The 19,679-nt window shown below is 31.1% G+C and overlaps 1 protein-coding gene across 1 annotated transcript; it reads left to right on the top strand.

Moving 5' to 3' along the window:
- Positions 1 to 11,798: 11,798 nt before the first annotated feature.
- Positions 11,799 to 16,159, top strand: EIR1 (Auxin efflux carrier family protein). The gene is made up of 7 exons (XM_039024074.2): positions 11,799 to 13,181; positions 13,613 to 14,017; positions 14,095 to 14,395; positions 14,753 to 14,838; positions 14,947 to 15,104; positions 15,210 to 15,286; positions 15,823 to 16,159. The coding sequence occupies exons 1-7, from the start codon at positions 12,335 to 12,337 to the stop codon at positions 15,887 to 15,889; spliced, it is 1,941 nt and encodes a 646-aa protein (XP_038880002.1). The 5' UTR covers positions 11,799 to 12,334; the 3' UTR covers positions 15,890 to 16,159.
- The last annotated feature ends 3,520 nt before the right edge of the window (positions 16,160 to 19,679 follow it).

The following is a 19,679-nucleotide window of genomic DNA, read 5'->3' as shown; positions in this document are numbered from 1 at the left end:
GTTCAACTATTAGCTTTTGAAAAACTTAACAGCGACAACTACTCAACATGGAAAAAAAAAATCTGAATACAACACTAGTAATAGATGACCTGAGATTTGTCTTAATTAAGGAATGTCCTCAGGTCCCTGCCTCGAAAGAAGCACAAGGTAAATATGATTTACTAGTTGTTTAAACATGTTTAGTGAAGTATGATACCTCAACCTGGATATTGGATTCAGGAGCCACTAATCATATTTGCTTCTTTTTTCAGGATACTAGTTCCTGGAAAAAGCTTGAAGAAGGCAAGATCACCTTCAAGATTGGAACAAAAGAGGTTGTCTCAGCCGAAGCAGTGGGAGACTTGAAGTTGTTTTTCAACAATAGATATATCATACTTAAAGATGTTTTGTATGCTCCTAAAATGAGACGAAATTTAATATCTATCACATGTATATTGGAACAAATGTATAAAATATCTTTTGAAGTTAATGAAGCGTTCATTTTCAGAAAAGGTATTCAAATTTGTTCTGCTATACTTGAAAACAACTTATAGAAGTTAAGACCAACTAAAGCAAAATTTGTCTTAAATATTGAGATGTTTAGAACAGCCGAAACTCAGAATAAAAAGAAAAAAGTTTCTTCTAATGTCTATCTATGGTACCTAAGACTTGGCCACATAAATCTCAAATGGATTAAGAGATTGGTTAAGAATGGACTCCTAAATCAGTTAGAAGACAATTCTTTACCTCCATGTGAGTCTTGTCTCGAGGGAAAAATGACTAAGAGATCTTTTACTGGAAAAGGTCTCAGAGCCACAATACTCTTAGAGCTCGTACATTCGAACCTTTGTGGACCGATAAATGTCAAAGCTCGAGGTGGGTATGAATATTTCATCAGTTTTATTGATGATAATTCAAGGTATGGTCATATTTACCTAATGCATCACAAGTCTGATTCTTTTGAAAAGTTCAAAGAATATAAGGATGAGGTTGAGAACCAGTTAGGTAAAACAATGAAGACACTACGATCAGATCGAGGTGGGGAGTACATGGACTTAAGATTCCATGACTATATGATAGAACACAGAATTAAGTCACAACTCTCTGCACCTAATATGCCTCAGCAGAAAGGTGATCTGAAAGAAGAAACAGAACCTTTTTGGACATCGTTCGCTCAATGATGAGCTTTGCTGAGTTACCTAATTCTTTTTGGGGACATGCATTAGAAAATGTTGTCTATATTTTGAATAACTTCCCTCTAAAAGTGTTTCAGAAACACCTTATGAGCTATGGAAAGGGCGTAAAGGCAGTTTACGTCACTTTAGGATTTGGAGATGCCCGGCACACGTGTTGGTGCAAAATCCTAAAAATTGGAACGTCGTTCAAAACTATGCCTATTTGTAGGTTATCCAAAAGAAACAAAAGGTGGTCTATTTTACGATCTTCAAGAGAATAAGGTATTTGTATCCAAAAATGCCACATTCTTAGAGGAAGACCACATAAAAAGTCATCAACCTCACAGTAGGCTAGTATTGAATGAAATTTCCAAAGATGCTACATATAGAACTAGTTCATCTACTAAAGTAGTAGATAAAACTAGTATATTTGATCAATCACATCCTTCTCAAGAGTTAAGAATGTCTCAACGTAGTGGGAGGGTTGTTCATCAGCCTGACCGTTACTTGGGTTTAACAGAAACACAAGTCGTCATACCTGATGACGGCATAGAGGATCCATCGACCTATAAACAGGCAATGAAAGATGTGAATCGTGATCAGTGGGTCAAAGCCATAGACCTTGAAATGGAGTCTATATACTTCAATTCTGTCTGGAAATTTGTAGATCAACCAAATGATGTAAAACTAATTGGTTGTAAGTGGATCTACAAGAGAAAACGAGACCAAGCCGGTAAAGTATAGACTTTTAAGGCTCGACTTGTGGCAAAGGGTTATACCCAGAGAGAGGGAGTGGACTATGAAAAAAATTTCTCTCCCGTTGCCATGCTTAAGTCGATTAGAATACTTTTATCCATTGCCACCTTTTATGACTATGAAATTTGGCAGAGGTATGTCAAGATAGCCTTTCTAAATGGAAACTTTGAAGAGAATATCTATATGGCTCAACCAGAGGGGTTTATTACACAGGGTCAAGAACAAAAGGTTTGTAAGCTTCAAAAATCCATTTATGGGTTGAAACAAGCTTCTAGATCTTGGAATATAAGATCTGATACTGCGATCAAATCTTATGGCTTTGTACAGAATGTTGACGAGCCTTGTGTTTACAAGAAAATCGTCAATTCTACTATAGCGTTCTTAGTTTTATATGTTGATGATATTCTACTCATTGGGAATGAAGTAGGTTACCTAACTGATGTCAATAAACGGTTAGCAAATCCGTTCCAAATGAAATATTTAAGAAATGTGCAATATGTTCTCGGGATTCAGATTATTCGTAACCGCAAGAACATAACACTAACCATGTCTCAAGCAACTTATATAGACAAAATTTTGTCTAGGTATAAGATGCAGAATTCCAAAAGAGGCTTGTTACCTTACAGATATGGAATTCATTTGTCAAAGAATCAATGTCCTAAGACACCTCAAGAGGTTGAGGATATGAGACGCATTCCCTATGCTTCCACATTAGGGAGCTTGATGTATGCAATGTTATGTACTAGACCTGACATATGCTACGCAATAGGGATAGTCAGTAGGTATCAGTCCAATCTTGGATATGATCATTGGACTACCGTTAAGAATATCCTCAAGTATCTTAGGAGAACAAGGAACTACATGCTCATATATGGTAATAAGGATTTGATCCTTACTGGATACACTGACTATGATTTTTAAATCGATAAAGATGCAAGAAAATCTACATCGGGATCAGTGTTCATTCTGAATGAAGGAGCAGTAGTGTGGAGAAGTGTGAAGCAAAACTGTATTGCAGACTCCACAATGGAAGCTGAATATATAGCTACATGTGAAACAGCAAAGGAAGTAGTATGGTTGAGGAAATTTGACAGATTTGGAAGTCGTTCCAAATATGCATTTGCCTATCACCCTATATTGTAATAATAGTGGTGCAGTTGCAAATTCAAGATAACCAAGAAGCCACAAGCGTGGCAAGCATATTGAGCGCAAATACCATCTGATCCGGCAGATTGTACATCGTGGAGACGTTGTAGTAACCCAGATATCTTCTGAACAAAACATTGTTGATCCTTTTACAAAGGCCCTCACGGCTAAAATGTTTGACTAACTACAGAGTCTAGGTATACGAAGTTTGTAAACTAGGACAAGTGGGAGAACTTTTGGGTATATGCCCTAGTTTATTGTATTCATATGTTTATTGTACTCATATGGTTCTTACTTAAATTCAACATTGAGATACTTCACTAGGAATTTTAGTTCAAGTGGGAGTTTGTTGGATTTTATGTCCTAAAACTCGTAGTTTATAAATTAATAAATATATTCTGTTTTTTTTTCCGATAAAATTGTTATTGAAATTGTAATCTTGAATCCAATAAACTAAGGTCCTAAGACTATTTAATATAGTTTGAACTTTATGTAGTGACATAAAGGTGGATCAAGTTCAAATATATAGCCAAAATGGTCTATAGTATATGAATAAGGTTGGACGCCTTATTCTGGGGACACTATGGATGCGGCCCATTTTGTAGTTAGTATAAACGATGTGATCCTAAATCGTTCATGTGGAGACATGAAAGTGGGGGCATCCTATGTAAAGAGTTTATATAAGACTAAACCATGAAATAGTCATTTTTTATGTTCTAAACGTCGTTTTATATATAAAACTGACTATTCCGTTAATTGATTACCTAGGTAACTTAATCTTAATCTTGAGCTAACTATGAACTCCTGTTCACCCAGAATTATCTTTAGATCTACATAGGTGAGGGCAACTCATTATCGCTAGCTCAATAAGCCTCACATTTCAGGGGTAAGATCAAGTGGATAGCTGGGAACATAGGGTGCAAGACGGAATTCACTCCTACCTGTTATAGGGATAGTAGATAGGTTGTTCCCTTTAAACTAAATCCAGGTCTTGAACAAGGGGTCCCACCCTCTCCTTGGCTCGAGAGGGGTTCGGTTTATAGATTGGACCTTAAACCAATTGTTCATTAGAGGATCAGTAGAACTTAAGGAACAAGATGTAGTCTTGGGGATAAAACGGTTTTTATGACCTAGGAACAACTTGTGAAGGATTAGCGTACTAATCATGGTTATATCAAATGGACACAAATATATCTATAGTGAGGGGAGTGCAACTACAGGACTATAGTGGAATGACCCGTTAGTTAACGAATGTTGAGTAGCTTCGTCTAAAAGAGTTTTAGTCAGCTAATCTCGGATCGTTGGAGCCCATGATCTATAGGTCCATTAGGTTCCCCTACTAGCTCATATGGAATAAACTTAGAACAATATGATAGAATAATTCGAATTGTTCGAATTAGGTGAAGAGAGAGAAATCGACAAGTATATGTGATATAGTGGTCGGTTTTTTCAGTTTAGAGATACAGCTTTAATATCTAAATGTGATTTAAATATCAAGAATATGAATACGTTGAAATTTGGAAGCTCGAAAATAATGGAAATGGTCAAAGATGTAAAAAGTCAAAGAGTTGACTTTTGACTTTGAAAAGTCAAACTTTGACCGACCTTATATTCAAATTTGATTTGAATTTCGAGAAAATGAATGCGGATTCATGCTCGGGAGATCAAAATTAGTCAATACGGAAAAATCATAAAAAGTCAAAATGTTGACTTTTTGGTCAAAGTTTGACTTTGACAAAATGACTATTTTGCCCTTTGACTAAAGTTAGTGGAAAAATCCAAACTTTTGTTGAATAATTCCACTAACAAAATAGTGGGTTAGGTGTTGGCTTATAGTGGAAACATTAAGCCCACTTAGATAGTGGATTCTAGGTATTGGATTTTTATGCATTTGTTTCATGCAATTGTTGCATGGTTTTTTTTCTATAAATTGGGTTTTCGATTTGAATGAAAAAACTTTTGATATTTTGCCAATTTTAGTTTCTAAACCCAACCCAAAAGAAAAATCCATCTTTTTTTTCCATCTCTTTCTCTCTCTCGGTTTTCTTCGTCCATCGGGTCCCATAACCCGGTTCTGAGTCCAGAGGATAGTAGGTCAACTTTAGTGGTGGTTCGGCAGAGTTCGGGTCGAGATTCAGTGAGGAAATGCATTTTTTGGGAGCTTCAAAAGTTGTATGCTATCCATATTAATTTACTGTTTTTTCTTCATTTGCATGTTTATTTCCTTTTAATTAAAAGCAATTAGAGTGTAACTAGATCCTTATTCCGCTACGTATGTCTCATGTTCCATCATATTGTAGGTTTATTTTTCAAAAATCCTAAGAATCAAAAACTAAATAGCTATCAAATAGAAGTCTAGTTTAGAATATAATCTTTTTTATCCAAAGAATCTTCTAATTAATCCTTATCTAAGTACATATTTTGTTATTCCTCTTGTTTTAAGCATTTCTTTGTCGAATTTTTTTCTATTTGTGCTATCTAAATTCCTAAGCCAATCTCTTTTATATATATAGAAATTTTTACTATATTCTCTATGCTATATATAATATATAACAAATAAATATATAAACACGCATATTTATTTATTTACTTATTGTGCATATTTTATTTTACCATTTCTTACTATCATAGACAAACGATATTTCTTTATTTATTCTTTTTTTAAAAAGAAACAATATTTCTTCATATATATTAAGAGTGTTCATTGGTTGAGTTGAGTTGGGTTAAAAAACTTCATAGACTCAATCCAATTGTTTGATTGTTAATTCCTTCAACCCAAATGATACTTATTAAAAAAATGAACTCAACCTAATCCAATCCAAACATGAAACATTTGGATTGGATTGGTTCGGGTTAATCAGATCATTTATTTAAAATTTTATTATGAAAAGAAGTAAAACGTTAATACGTAAAATCTTGGTTTAATTATTTTCATATATTGAAGTAAAATTAGCAACTTGATTTTAACTTATATAATGGAAAGTTTATTTCCAAAGTGCTAAAAAATTATTTTTAGGAGTTTTTGGAGGACCAAAAACTAATTAAATTAAATAAAATTTAAATAAATATATGCATATATAATTTTATTATATGTAAAAAAAATATAAATTTTAAAGTTAATAATAAGTTCGTGTTGGTTTAGGTTATTTTAAGTGAATCAATCAAACCCATAAATTCTTCATTTATTTGAATCCAACCTAACTCAAATGAATTGATAATCCAACTCAAACCATACGATTGGAGTTTGATTTATCAGTTTTTTTAGGGATCGAAATTTTTGGACACCCCTAATATGTATATGTTTTTTGCTATTTTTCTGAGCAATTATCTTTTATTTTAGCTACGGATTTCCTTCGTTTTTTTCCCTCCTTTTAATCACAAATTAATTATTCAACATTATTTTGTTGTTTTAGGGTATAACACATACATCCAAATCCAAAATAACGAAAAGTTTCTTTAGCTAATTAAGAGAATATTTTCAAATTATTCACCGGGTTGAATTTTAAAATTACACCAGTATTTTTTTTTAAAAAAAAATATCTGAACCATGTAAATAGTGTTTCAAATATATATCATGTTTTGAGCATAAATATCGTGTTTTTCCTTTTAATCAAAAGCATAAGTATCGTGTTTTTTTTTTTAAATCAAAAGCATAAATATCATGTCACTACTACTCTATCCATAAACGTTTTTAACTTAAATGAAAATTTTAGAAAATACTTTGCCAAAAACATCTTTTAAGTACAAAAACATGGTTTTTTTTAAGCTTCGTTTTTTTTAAGAAGCTTAAAAAAAACATGCTACTACTTTATTGGATATTACTAGTACTAAAATTAAAATTTTAGAAAATATGTTGCTTGCCACATAGATAGATAAGGTCCTAATAAAATTTAGAATTTTGGGCTTTAGTTTTAAGGCTAGCAATACATAAAGACACTAATAAAGATCAAATATTTCATTTATGACCATTTTTTTAAAAAATTATTATTTACGTTGGTTTTAAAATTACACAAAAATTAGGTTCAAATTATCATTTAATCCCCAACCTTCAATTAGTTACACATCTTTTAAAATAGGAAACTGAAAGGGTATTTTAAATGACACCACATTTAAAAAAAAAAAGGATATTTTTTTTAAAAAATTCAATTAAACCAGAAAATTGCCCAAATACCCACCAACTTTCCATTTTGTTTTGGACGTGAGTTGAGTGGCTATAATAGCTCATTCAATGTTTGGATCGTGTGTTAAGATAATGGATAGACATTATTTTAACCCAATTTTTCTATTAAACTATTTATAATTCATTGGTTAAAATAATACTCTCCTTTCCTCCAATTTTTTCGATAACTTTACCCACCGGTGACCAACTCCAACGGTCACTTAGGGACTAATTCCAATAGCCACCTTTGACAATCAAATCCAACGAAAATTACATACGATGCTCAATTTCAGCAACGACCGCCTCCAACGAGTAGCATCGACGACTACCTCCACGTGGCCAACTCACACGAAGACCACCTATGCGACCAACTTCAGTGGTCACTTTGGCGGCCAACTTCAACAAATATCACCTCTAACCCCCCAATCTCGGTGACGAGCACCTCCGGTGACTAGCTCCAACGACTCCCTTAGTAACCAACTCCGACGATAACCTTCGATGAACAGTTCACAGCGTTTAATAGTCTTCTTTTATTATAGTTTGACATGGATAGAACTAATATGAATATAGCAAATCAAACAAACTTATATATAAAAATACTTTTGAGACCAATTTCTATAACTTTCTAACATAAGGACTAAATAGAAACTAGACAAAAAAAAAAAAAAAAAAAAAAAGAAAGTATTTTCTCCTTTCCTTTTTCATACTTTTTATGCAGTTTAGTTCTTTGAAAAACCAAAATCAATGAAATTAAATAAATCATCAAACTTATATACTGTAATTGTTAAAATTGTAATTTAGGGAAAATATAATTTTTTTAGATTTTTGTCTAATTATAGGGAAGAAGAAAATAATTCCAAAACAAACAAAAAATTTTAGTGGAAAAAACTCATTTTAACAATTATTTAATTAATTAAAAGTTGAAGAAACAAAATTCTATAAATATGCAAGTTTTGGTATCCAATTTTAATAATTGTATAAGTTTGAGTATCCTAAAATTTTTTATCTCTGGATTACAAATATATAATTTAATCAATTCAGCTATTTACAAATTAAGAAATGAGTTTGATTAATTTATGTAGTTGACAAAATATGATATTTAAGATACGATTACTTGTATAATTAAAAAGTAGTAGAAAAAGCCTAAAGCTAGACTAAAATAACATGCAAGGCAAACAATCCACACGATTTTAGGGCTTGTATGGATTGACTTGACAAAAAAATATTTTTTAAAAAAACTCATTTTTATTTAAATACTTTTGATAAAAAAAATCATTAAAATACACTTGAAAAAGTATTTTGAGTGATTACCAAATATTTTAAATTCTTCTAAAATAATTTATTTTTAAATTAAATATTTAAAAATGTATTCCAAAAGTATACATCTCAAATATAGATAATTGTAATCTAAGATTGTTTTAGTCTGGATCTTCAATAGAGGTGTGCAGTGATCATATAATGGGCCCTTTGGAGTTCATTAAATCCATTTGGACCGAAAACTGTGGGCCTTTAATTCAAAAAAGAATTATAGCCCAGCCCTCTTCGTTTGTTTTCTACTATTTTTGGGAAAAATAATCAAGAAACAAAACGACTGACTAAATATAAATAAATATAAATCACATGTCTACAAAAGTAATTATTGTTTTTTTTCTAAAAAGAGAAAATTGCATCAATATGTAACTATTATTATAATAATTTGTTCTGTATCTGCCTAACTGGTTTAATTATTAATTTTTACGAAAAAAATCAATTAATAGTATCAAGTTATTAGGTAAATTATTATCAATAAAGTTCCGGCTTTTCTTTTAAAAAAAAAAGTTTTTATTTTTCCTAAAATTTAATAGTAGAAGAAATAATGGAACCAACGTCAACATATTCAAAATATTGTTTAGAACTCAATCACCAAAGCTAGTTAATATATATATATATATCTTAGCAGTTAATGACATATTTGAGAGTGATTCTTAAATGGCTAAAATAATTTTTGTCATTTTCAAAAGAGTAATTGTTTTAAATGGTAAAATTGCTAAAATTATTTTTAAATATAGTAAAATGTCACTATTTATTAATCATAAACACTAATAAACACTGATATTTGGTTATATTTATAAATAGGTTGACTTATTTTCTTATATTAAAAATAACACCTTTCAAAATAAAGCATTTTGAAACCCAAGGAAATAAATTGAAATCAAACTCACCACTTTAAGACTAAAATTGTAGCATTTTGAAACCTAGAACGAAATAAAAGCTAAACCTAAAACCATTAAAATGATATTTTCTCCCTAATTTTACTACTGAGATTGAATTTAATAAATTTAAATTTGACTTAATTTTTTTTAATAAACTTTTCCCTATTTTTCTCCCTAATTATTTTTTATAGAGCTTAAGGTAGATTGAGAGAATCTTGTATCAATCAACTAGTTTGTTTTTTGTTTTTTAATTATAAGGTATATGTAAATCTAAACACTATGTCAAAAATTCATGTGCATGTATATATACTAAACTTTGATTGACATGTAGACCGAAAGGTCTATATAATATATTTTCTCAAAAAAAAAAAAAAAAAAACTATTATAATATTAATATGAATAAAAATATCTACCATTTGAGAAGTAAAGTGAAGACAAAGAATATATTCCATATCTAAAAATCAAATCACATCTTTTATAGGACATCTCATAAAATATTGATGGTAAGTATGACATCAAAAATCAATTGCTTTATAGACTATTTGAGTTTATAACAAGGGTAAAATCTATCATTTGGTTTGGAAAAAAAAAAATCTATTTATAATCTTAAATTTGGAGGTTTGTATCCATTTAAATCTTAAACTTTAGGAGTTGTATCAATTTAAATCTCAAATTAATAATTACATCAACTTAAATTCTGAACTTTCATAACGGTATCAATTTAAATCTTGAACTTTCATAAGTGTATCTAAATAAAATATAATTAAGGGTTTAAGTTGATATAATTATGAAAGTTTAGGGTTTAAATTGATACACCTTATAAAAATTTAGAGTTTAACTTGATATAATTAATAATTTAATGTTTAAATTAATACAATATCTAAAATTCAGAGATATAAATTGATATTTGTTTAAAAAAATTAAATAGGTCAACATGAACGTTAAAAAAAAATTAGAAATTTGAATGTGCCAATTTACACACATATATATAAATTTAATTTAATGGTTGAAAGTGGATAATAAAATGGCTAACAGTAAATCAAATCCCAAGTATAGAAATATAGTCACAATTACACAGTTTCTGAGACCAAATTTAAAAATGTATCCCATTAAATGTTTTCATTGGTTTATGTGTAGACCTACTCTGCTCTTCACCATTTATGCAACGGTCTCATCATTCATGACGTCTAAAAAAATTAACTAATGAGAAAATGTACCAATCTTTGATAGCAAGTTTATACGACTACTTTCAAAAATTTATAAACATTAAAAATAACAGTAACTTCACATGAATTATTATTATTGAAAGTATTAAGGTTACTTTTGGATTATTTTTCGAGGGTCGAAAGTAATTTTAGAAAAATTTTAGACCCCATTTCATCTGTGTTTCGAAATTTTGTTTTGAAAAATAAAGAATTAGTAAAAATAAAAAAAGAATTCTTCTTTTTGACAATATCTAAAAATACGTTTGGTTTCAATCAACATTTTGAAATTTGAATTCAATATTCAAATTTTGTGTTTGGTTGTGAATTTGAAAATCAAGAGAAGATTAATTTGTGATTGGTAAAATTCATTATTCTAGATAATTAAAAATAATAATATAATTATTTTTGTTATTATAATGAATTTTTGTTGTTAATAAGGGAAAGAAGAATAGTGGAGTGAGATTATACGACGATGGAGAAAAGTTTTTTGATATATGGAAATACAAATGATAAAATGTGTAAAAGAATAAAAAATTATTTATAAGAAAATAATCTATCCTGATAAAATTTAAAAAAAAAAAAAAAAAAAATCTTGTATCGAAAAGAAAGATCCTACAAATTTTTAGGATTAATGTTGATAGGATATTACATCATTTAAATTATTAGTATATTCATATTCCTTTGAGGATAAAAGACTCTTCACTCAAAATTGATAAGATATTCAATTTGTAGTTTTTGTAGTTTGACATAAATGTGTTAAGTATATTTTGTGTTCATAAATTTTTTAAACAAAGAAAACGACAAATTATTGTTTTTGAAAATAAGTATAGCAAACAAAAATTTTAATTGTTTTCCTTGTACTTTTTGTTTTTGAAAACATAAAAATGAATATGAATGAGGAAGGAAGCAGGACTATGCTTGGTAAAATAGATTATTCCTTAATTTTCTTAAAATCACTTTAAAGTTTTTTGTTCCCTTCAAAATCAGATGCATACACGTTAATTATCAAACATTAGTCCGTTTCATATAATAGTTGTTTTTTCATTTTTCTAAACACCGTTATGAACAATTATTTAAAAAACTAGGACAAGAGGTAAAGAAATGTAATGTGAAAGATTTAAAGTGGTAGAAAGTGGTAGAAGAAGCATTGATATGTTTAAATGTAAAATGAAATGAAAGCATAAGCATGTGCATGGTGACTGACTTATATCTCCAAAACCCCAAGAAGATATGCATAAAACTGTATAACTTCAGCGCCGAGTATGCTGTTTCCTTTGTATTTCAACGACAATCTCTGCATCTTCTACGAATATTTTAACACAAACAACATCTCCTTTCTACACGCATCCATTTCTTTCTCTTTTCTCATTGGATCTCTAAAGAAACGAGCAACTCATCAACCCGTTGCCCTCCTTCTTCACCAATTACCATTGACTTCTCTCACTTTCTCCATATCTCTTACATATTTGTACTTGTCTCTCTTACGTAGAAGACTTCAATTCTTGTGTCGACCTGATGGAGTAATTTCTATGGAGTCTTCAGTATATAAACACTAGGAGAATCATTCATATCTTTCTCTTCCTTCTTCCCCCTCTCTTCCATCTTCAATCTTCCTCATGTAAACCAAACATTGAGGAAAAACACCAAAAACAAACAAGCCCATCTTCACTTTTTCTTCTTCTTCTTGTTCTTCTTCACATTCCTCTGTAAATCAGACAAAAAATGATCACCGGAAAAGACATATACGATGTATTCTCAGCAATTGTGCCACTATATGTTGCAATGATATTAGCTTACGGCTCTGTCAAATGGTGGAAAATCTTCACTCCCGATCAATGCTCCGGTATCAACCGTTTCGTTGCCGTCTTCGCCGTCCCATTACTCTCCTTCCACTTCATCTCCTCCAACGATCCCTACGCCATGAACTACCAATTCATCGCCGCTGATTCCCTCCAAAAAGTCGTCATCCTCTTTGCTCTGTTTCTCTGGCAGAGCTTCTCAAAACAGGGGACCCTTGAATGGATGATCACTCTCTTTTCCCTTTCCACTCTTCCCAACACTCTCGTTATGGGGATTCCTCTTCTTAAAGCCATGTATGGCGATTTCTCTGGCAATCTCATGGTCCAAATTGTGGTCTTACAAAGCATAATTTGGTACACTTTAATGCTCTTCATGTTCGAATACAGAGGAGCTAAGCTTTTGATAACAGAGCAGTTCCCCGAGACGGCTGGATCCATTACGTCGTTTCGTGTCGATTCAGATGTCGTTTCGTTGAATGGGAGAGAGCAATTGCAAGCGGATGCTGAGATTGGTGATGATGGGAAGCTTCATGTTGTAGTTAGAAGATCTGCAGCTTCTTCTATGGTTTCTTCTTTCAAGTCTCATGGTTTGAATTCGTTAACTTCCATGACTCCTAGAGCCTCAAATCTCACCGGAGTCGAGATTTACTCCGTTCAGTCGTCTAGAGAGCCGACGCCTAGAGCTTCTAGCTTCAACCAGACGGATTTTTATGCCATGTTTGCTAGTAAAGCTCCTAGTCCTAAACATGGATACACCAACAGTTTTCAAGGTATTCATAAGTTAAATCATTATGTATAACAAAGATCATCCATCGATTTAAGCTTTTGGTTTTAGTTGATATTTTAACACGGTGTTAAAGAAGAATATCTTTGGATTTGACTCAATGCAAGTAAGGTTTTTGGATCGATCGTTAAGAACATTTAAATAATGGTTCACTGTTTGGATCGATCATTTTCAAGTCCACAAATAAGGGCAAAGGTTGAATTTACTTTGATAATTAACTAAAGCTTTTAGGTGCAGTTGTAGTTTTACGCTACGATATTAAGATAGTAAGTTGTTAATTTGAATCCTTGTAATATTATTTCCTTTTTGTTTGATATGATAATTTTCTTTGTGGATATATGCTATTTTCTCCCAACTTCGTATAATGCTAAGAAAATGGTCAAAATTTTGTTTGAGCTTTTGAGTTGACCGATGTAGGCGAAGTTTACTCATTGCAATCATCGAAAGGAGTAACGCCTAGAACGTCAAACTTCGACGAGGAGATGTTGAAGAAGAAAAGAGGAGGGAGGAGCATGAGTGGAGAGCTTTTCAATGGAGGATCAATGCCATCTTACCCACCACCAAACCCAATGTTTTCAGGATCTTCAAGTGGAAGCCAAATGAAAAAGAAAGATCATAACAACACCACCAATAGCAGCCATGGAGGAGGTGCACATTCCACAGCTAACAACAACAAGGAGCTTCACATGTTTGTTTGGAGCTCAAGTGCCTCCCCTGTCTCAGAAGGAAACCTCAAACATGCCGTAAATAGAAGTGCTACCGCCTCCGACTTTGCTGCCATCGACGCTTCCAAGGCTCAACAAGAAGCCATTGCTGCAAAAGGTGAGAGATTGAACCTCGGATTTATGCACATGTCGATTAATATAGCGTATATTTATTGGTTTATTATGGGAATGTAGGGCTGCAAGAAGTGATACAAAATATGAGTCCAGGAAGGAAGAATAGGGATGAAGAATCAATGGAGGAAGGATCAAAGAAAAGGTTTAGAGGGAACAATAATGGATCTCCATATAGTGGTTTTCAAAAGAAGATGAACATGGAGGAAGAAGATTTTGAACATAATAAGAACAATAAGCAACATATGCCTCCTGCAAGTGTCATGACTCGCCTCATTCTCATCATGGTGTGGAGAAAGCTCATTAGAAATCCCAACACCTATTCTAGTCTTCTCGGCGTTGCGTGGTCTCTTGTTTCTTACAAGTACTTTCCCTCTCTATCTCCCAAAAAAAAAAATTATCTATACACCGATAGATTAGTAGAAATGAGAGCATTTACGCAAAGGAGTTAAAAAGTAGGGAGTTGTGAACTTCAACTACTTGTTTGGCCCGAGGAATTTGTGGGTTCTACAAAAAAAAATATCAATTTTATATCTTATTAACTTCTTACACCGTTGGTTTAAGGGTTCGCAACTCCCCAGACTTCATTAACTTGAAATTCACAACTCTAGTCCTTACACCAAACACCCCTTTATATTAACTTTCTGATACAATATGGATTTGTAGTTCGACTAAAAACGAAGCGATATCTAGACTAATTGCATTGTTGATATGATTACAGATGGCACATTGAAATGCCTACCATCATAAAAGGATCCATTTCAATTCTATCAGATGCTGGTTTGGGAATGGCTATGTTTAGTCTTGGTATTCATCTTGTTCTTCACTCTCTTTTTGATGTGTCATTTTCATTTGCTTCGTTTCGAGTTAGTTCGATTGATTTGACGGGTGCGAATTGAATCGTTCTGTTGGTAGGTCTGTTCATGGCTTTACAACCAAAGATCATAGCTTGTGGGAAATCAGTTGCAACATTTTCAATGGCAGTGAGGTTCTTGACAGGTCCTGCTGTGATGGCTGCTACTTCCATTGCAGTTGGTCTTCGTGGAGTTCTTCTTCATGTTGCAATTGTTCAGGTGAATCCTTAATTTTAATTAGCCATCACTAATTACATGATTAAGATTATGATTATTCAATAAACATTATGATATTAATGCATTTTCTTTTCTTCTTCATCATAGGCTGCACTTCCCCAAGGGATTGTTCCTTTTGTATTTGCCAAAGAGTACAATGTTCATGCAGATATACTTAGCACAGCGTAAGTTTAATTCTTTATTTCTTATCAATATAACGAGCACAAATATTTTAGTTTTGACTAACGTGCTTAAATATGTTTTAGTACAATATACAAATTCAATATATATTGTAGACTTCTTATCCACGCTTTTTGTCCACGCATAAAAGCGTCAGCAGAATCCTTGAAAACCTCAACGGAGACAAAAAGAGAAAAACCTTGTAGTGATAGGTTGTTCTTGTTAAAAACATATGGAACATGTACACTAAAGAAACAGATGTTAATATAGGATCAGAATAATAGATTTTGAGCGCAAAGTACATCAAATTCATTTTTAGCTTATAAATGCATAAATTTATTGAATTCCAATTTTCTTCATGTATGAAAATGATATATATTTTAATAAAATATCATTACAAATTCTTGTTTGAATTTTTTAAAAAATTATGTATCACTATGTTCATGTCGTGCCATCCTTATATCTCGTATTAGTGTTTATACTTCTTAATTTATGATTTATGACTAATGGTATATTTTTTTTTTCATGGGCATTTTTGCAGGGTCATATTTGGAATGCTGATTGCCTTACCAATAACAATACTATATTATGTGCTTTTGGGACTATAAGTTGTTTCACAAAGATTAATTTGAAAGCACATCATTGAGAGGTTTAGGATTTAGGTTAGACTTAGTTTAATTTAAATCAAAGGGGAAGGATCTCATTGGCCTAAGTAAAGTCTTCTCCAAAGGATGATTAATTATGTGACCAATGGGTTAATTCCCCCAAAAATATATTACCTTTATCTGTATTGTTTGCAAATTAATTCCCAAATGTAGCAATTTTGATATTTTTTTATTTCTTTTTACCTAATTTCAATGTAACCCTAGATTTCATCAGGGAACTATGAGTTGCTTTCTCTATTTCTTTTCTTTTTTCCATTTATAAGTGAATTCAAACTACTCAGGAAGAGGATGAGGAATTAGATATTTATAATTTACGCTTACATTTAGATAGATTATTATAGTTTGGTTATAATAATTTGTATTTGGGGTGTAGGTTATTTTAATATGTATTTGAGGTGTAAATTGTTTTAGTTTGAGAAGGAAATAGTAAAAAGTGTAGCAAAGAATAAAAAAAAATGATAAATGTAAAATAATAAAAATTGTAGCAAAATTGGGTTTTGAAATGATATTGATGGTAGCTAATTGAGGTTTTGAAATAGTATTTACTATAACAAGAATTGATTATTATAGTATTAGGATAGTTTTTGCCTCAAACGTTCCCTAAGGAGCCATTTTGGTCTCCAATGTATCTCGGGTGGAGTGGACTATTATACTTCACTCAATGTTTAGGTCTCCCGTTATAATAGTTGTTGAAGTTCTTAATTATTATAACTCACACTTAGCTATATAAAACTATTTCTATTTTATAATCATCATGTCTTCTCATTTGTAACCCATATTAAATTAGGTTGCGCTCGATGCACAGATTATTGTAACACCAATTAAAATGGTATATGGATCCCAAATATAAACTATTATAATCACTAACAAAACAAACATGGTGGGGGGTACATATTTAGTATTTTACCATATGAAATTAATCTCTAAAAGAAAACAAGAGAAACTGTGAAGTTAAGAAAAGGACGATGAATCATTTGATATATGTTGTAATTGCAAAGTTGTCTCTTGGATGGTATTGAGCAAAGCATGTGCCTTTCTGAACAGAATCCTCCAAATGAAGCAATTAATATTAATTAATCAAATTAAATTTATGGTTGATGAGATTTCTATTACAAAACAGCTCAGTTTTTTTTTTCTTTTTTCTTTTTTAAAAAAAGAAAATTTTAAAAAATCTTTTTGAAGTAATAAATACACTTTTAAATGCTGTTTTTGTCCATAGTATCATGCTTGTTGGAAAAATATATTCTTTTCTTTTTGCATACAAATTAGATTAGAACCCAAGAGAGACCAGTCTTGACAATTCATTCTAGAATCTTGTCAGAAATTTAAAATAAAAAAAATAAAACAACCAAAAAAATCTTTATAGGACTATACATAGAACTTAGTAATATATATATATATAATATATTTGATTAATTGAACGAGGCTCTTGTTGGCATAATAGAAAATTATAGTTCTAACTCAATATTAATTACATATGCAATAATTTATTTCTAATTGTATTTTATTTTTGAAAAATTAAGACAAAAAAAATAGGTTTATAAATACTAATTTTACTTTATTTCTTTATTTAGGGTAATTGTTTTGAATAACAAAACTACTGAAAATATTTTCAAATTCAATAAAATGTGAATGACATTATAAATGTCTCTATCAATGTCTATCATTGATAGACGGTGATATTTTATTATTTTTTTAAATAAATTCAACAGACATTTATTTTACTACCTACTTATTTTTTCTAAAAACTAAAAAAAAAAAAAATCTAACAACTTCCTTTTTCTAAAAATGTTAACTTTTAAATTTGTTAAGTGATATGGAAAAAGTTAGAATTTAGTCATTATAGTTTATAATTTCAATCATTATGATTTGATAAAATTATCATAAATAATCCTTATGGTTTATAAATTGGTCCAGGAATTATGAGGCTTTTATCAAATCATATGATCTAGATTCTAATTTTTATCACCATATAAATTAAAATTTAACTTTCTTTAAACCACATATACCAAATTTACAATGCCTTGTCAACAAAGGTAAAACTATATCAAAGAGATAATGAAAAGAAATTTTCTTTGGATTAAACAATAAACTAAAACAAAATTTAATATTAACATCCAAATTTGAATATGGAGATTTAAAGATCTTATTTTTAAAAGTGACCTAACAAGTTGTTGGAAGCAGCCGTTATCAAGGGTCTCAATAATTTTATTTCTCTCGATATTCCTCTCCCTATTATTGTAGTCGAATCTGATGACAAGGAAGTGAACCTAATAAACAATTGCTTGTTGAACTTTACTGAGGTGAAGAATGTAGTTGTTGAGATTGGTATGTTGAAGAGACGCTTAAAAAATGTTTCTTTCTCATTAGATAGGAATCAAACTATTCATACCAACTTAACTATAATTCAACTAGTTAAAACATTTTATATATGTGCTAAATGTTAAAGCACTCAATGTATCAACATTGTTGAACTCGAAAAAGAAAAGTCAATTGAATTTGAATGATAACCATTTATCTCAAAGTCATACTCCTATTGAATGTATTATTTTAGAGAAGAAAGAAATAAAGGCTTTTGAAACGACAAGACATTTCTTTTTTGAAAATTTAAAGACTTTGTGTAAGCATCGATGCCGACACCCATCTGGCCCCATGTGCTGCTTTTACTCTCTTCTTCAAAACCAAACCAAACAGGATTGTACTTCCTTCATAGATTTGCCTTCAACAATTGGGCCCATCAGTTCACACATAACACTTCAACATAATAGGATTGTTCTTTTCTTGTACCTTCCTTTCTTTTTGGCATTTTTTTTCCCTGGGATTTACTGCTACTATTCACTGCTGCTGTCATTTTCTCCATAATCATCACTGCTTTCAGTTTCAGTCATCATTTCCAAGCTGTAAATGTACATAAATAAAGACCGAAAATGATTGAGAATTAACACAACACAACAATTTACGTAGTTCACTAACCATGTATAATTACATTCATAGGCAAAGGGAGAACAATTTTTTTTAGAGAGAATATCAGATTACATATTTAAAGGCACTAGTAGAGTTAGGGATTATATAATGCACTCCTCTAAACCCTAAGGCCAAAATTGTAAATAGCAAGATTCCCATATTTGATCATTCGAGACGCCAGATTACAGATTCGAGATATTTCAACATCATCAAAAACCAACAAAAACAACATAAGGGCCATACCTTTCTATTGAAAGATAAAGGGTAGAAGAAAGAACATCAAAGTTACGTGGAAAACCCTAGGTCAAGGAGAAAAAACCACGATAAAAAGTTTTTATTAATTTCTGATACACACTACACAGTACCGAAACAGATATAAATAGCCATAGGTCAGAAACCCTAGATTGTAGACACCAAGTAAAAGACTAAAATGCCCTTAGGGCTAAACAACATTTTGCAACACTCCTCCTTAAGCTGAGGCGTAGATATCAATAAGACCCAACTTGCTAACACAGGTGTCGAAAAATCTATCTCGGTAACCTTTTGGTGAGAACATCAGTAATCTGTTGACTCAACAGAACATAGGGAATGCAGATACTACCGCTATCCAGTTTCTCTTTGATAAAGTGTCGGTCGATCTCCACATGTTTGGTTCTATCGTGTTGGACATGATTATTGACGATATCAATAGCAACCTTATTATTGCAATAAAGTCTCATGGGATCATAACTTTCCTGATGAAGATCCACTATAACCTTTTTCAACCAAA

This window comes from Benincasa hispida, chromosome 2, assembly GCF_027475165.1.
Source record: "Benincasa hispida cultivar pf3 chromosome 2, pf3_genome.v1.1, whole genome shotgun sequence".
NCBI classification, from domain to species: Eukaryota; Viridiplantae; Streptophyta; class Magnoliopsida; order Cucurbitales; family Cucurbitaceae; genus Benincasa; species Benincasa hispida.
The sequence above is the reverse complement of the archived record's forward strand: the minus strand, read 5'-3'. Positions and strand labels throughout refer to the sequence as shown.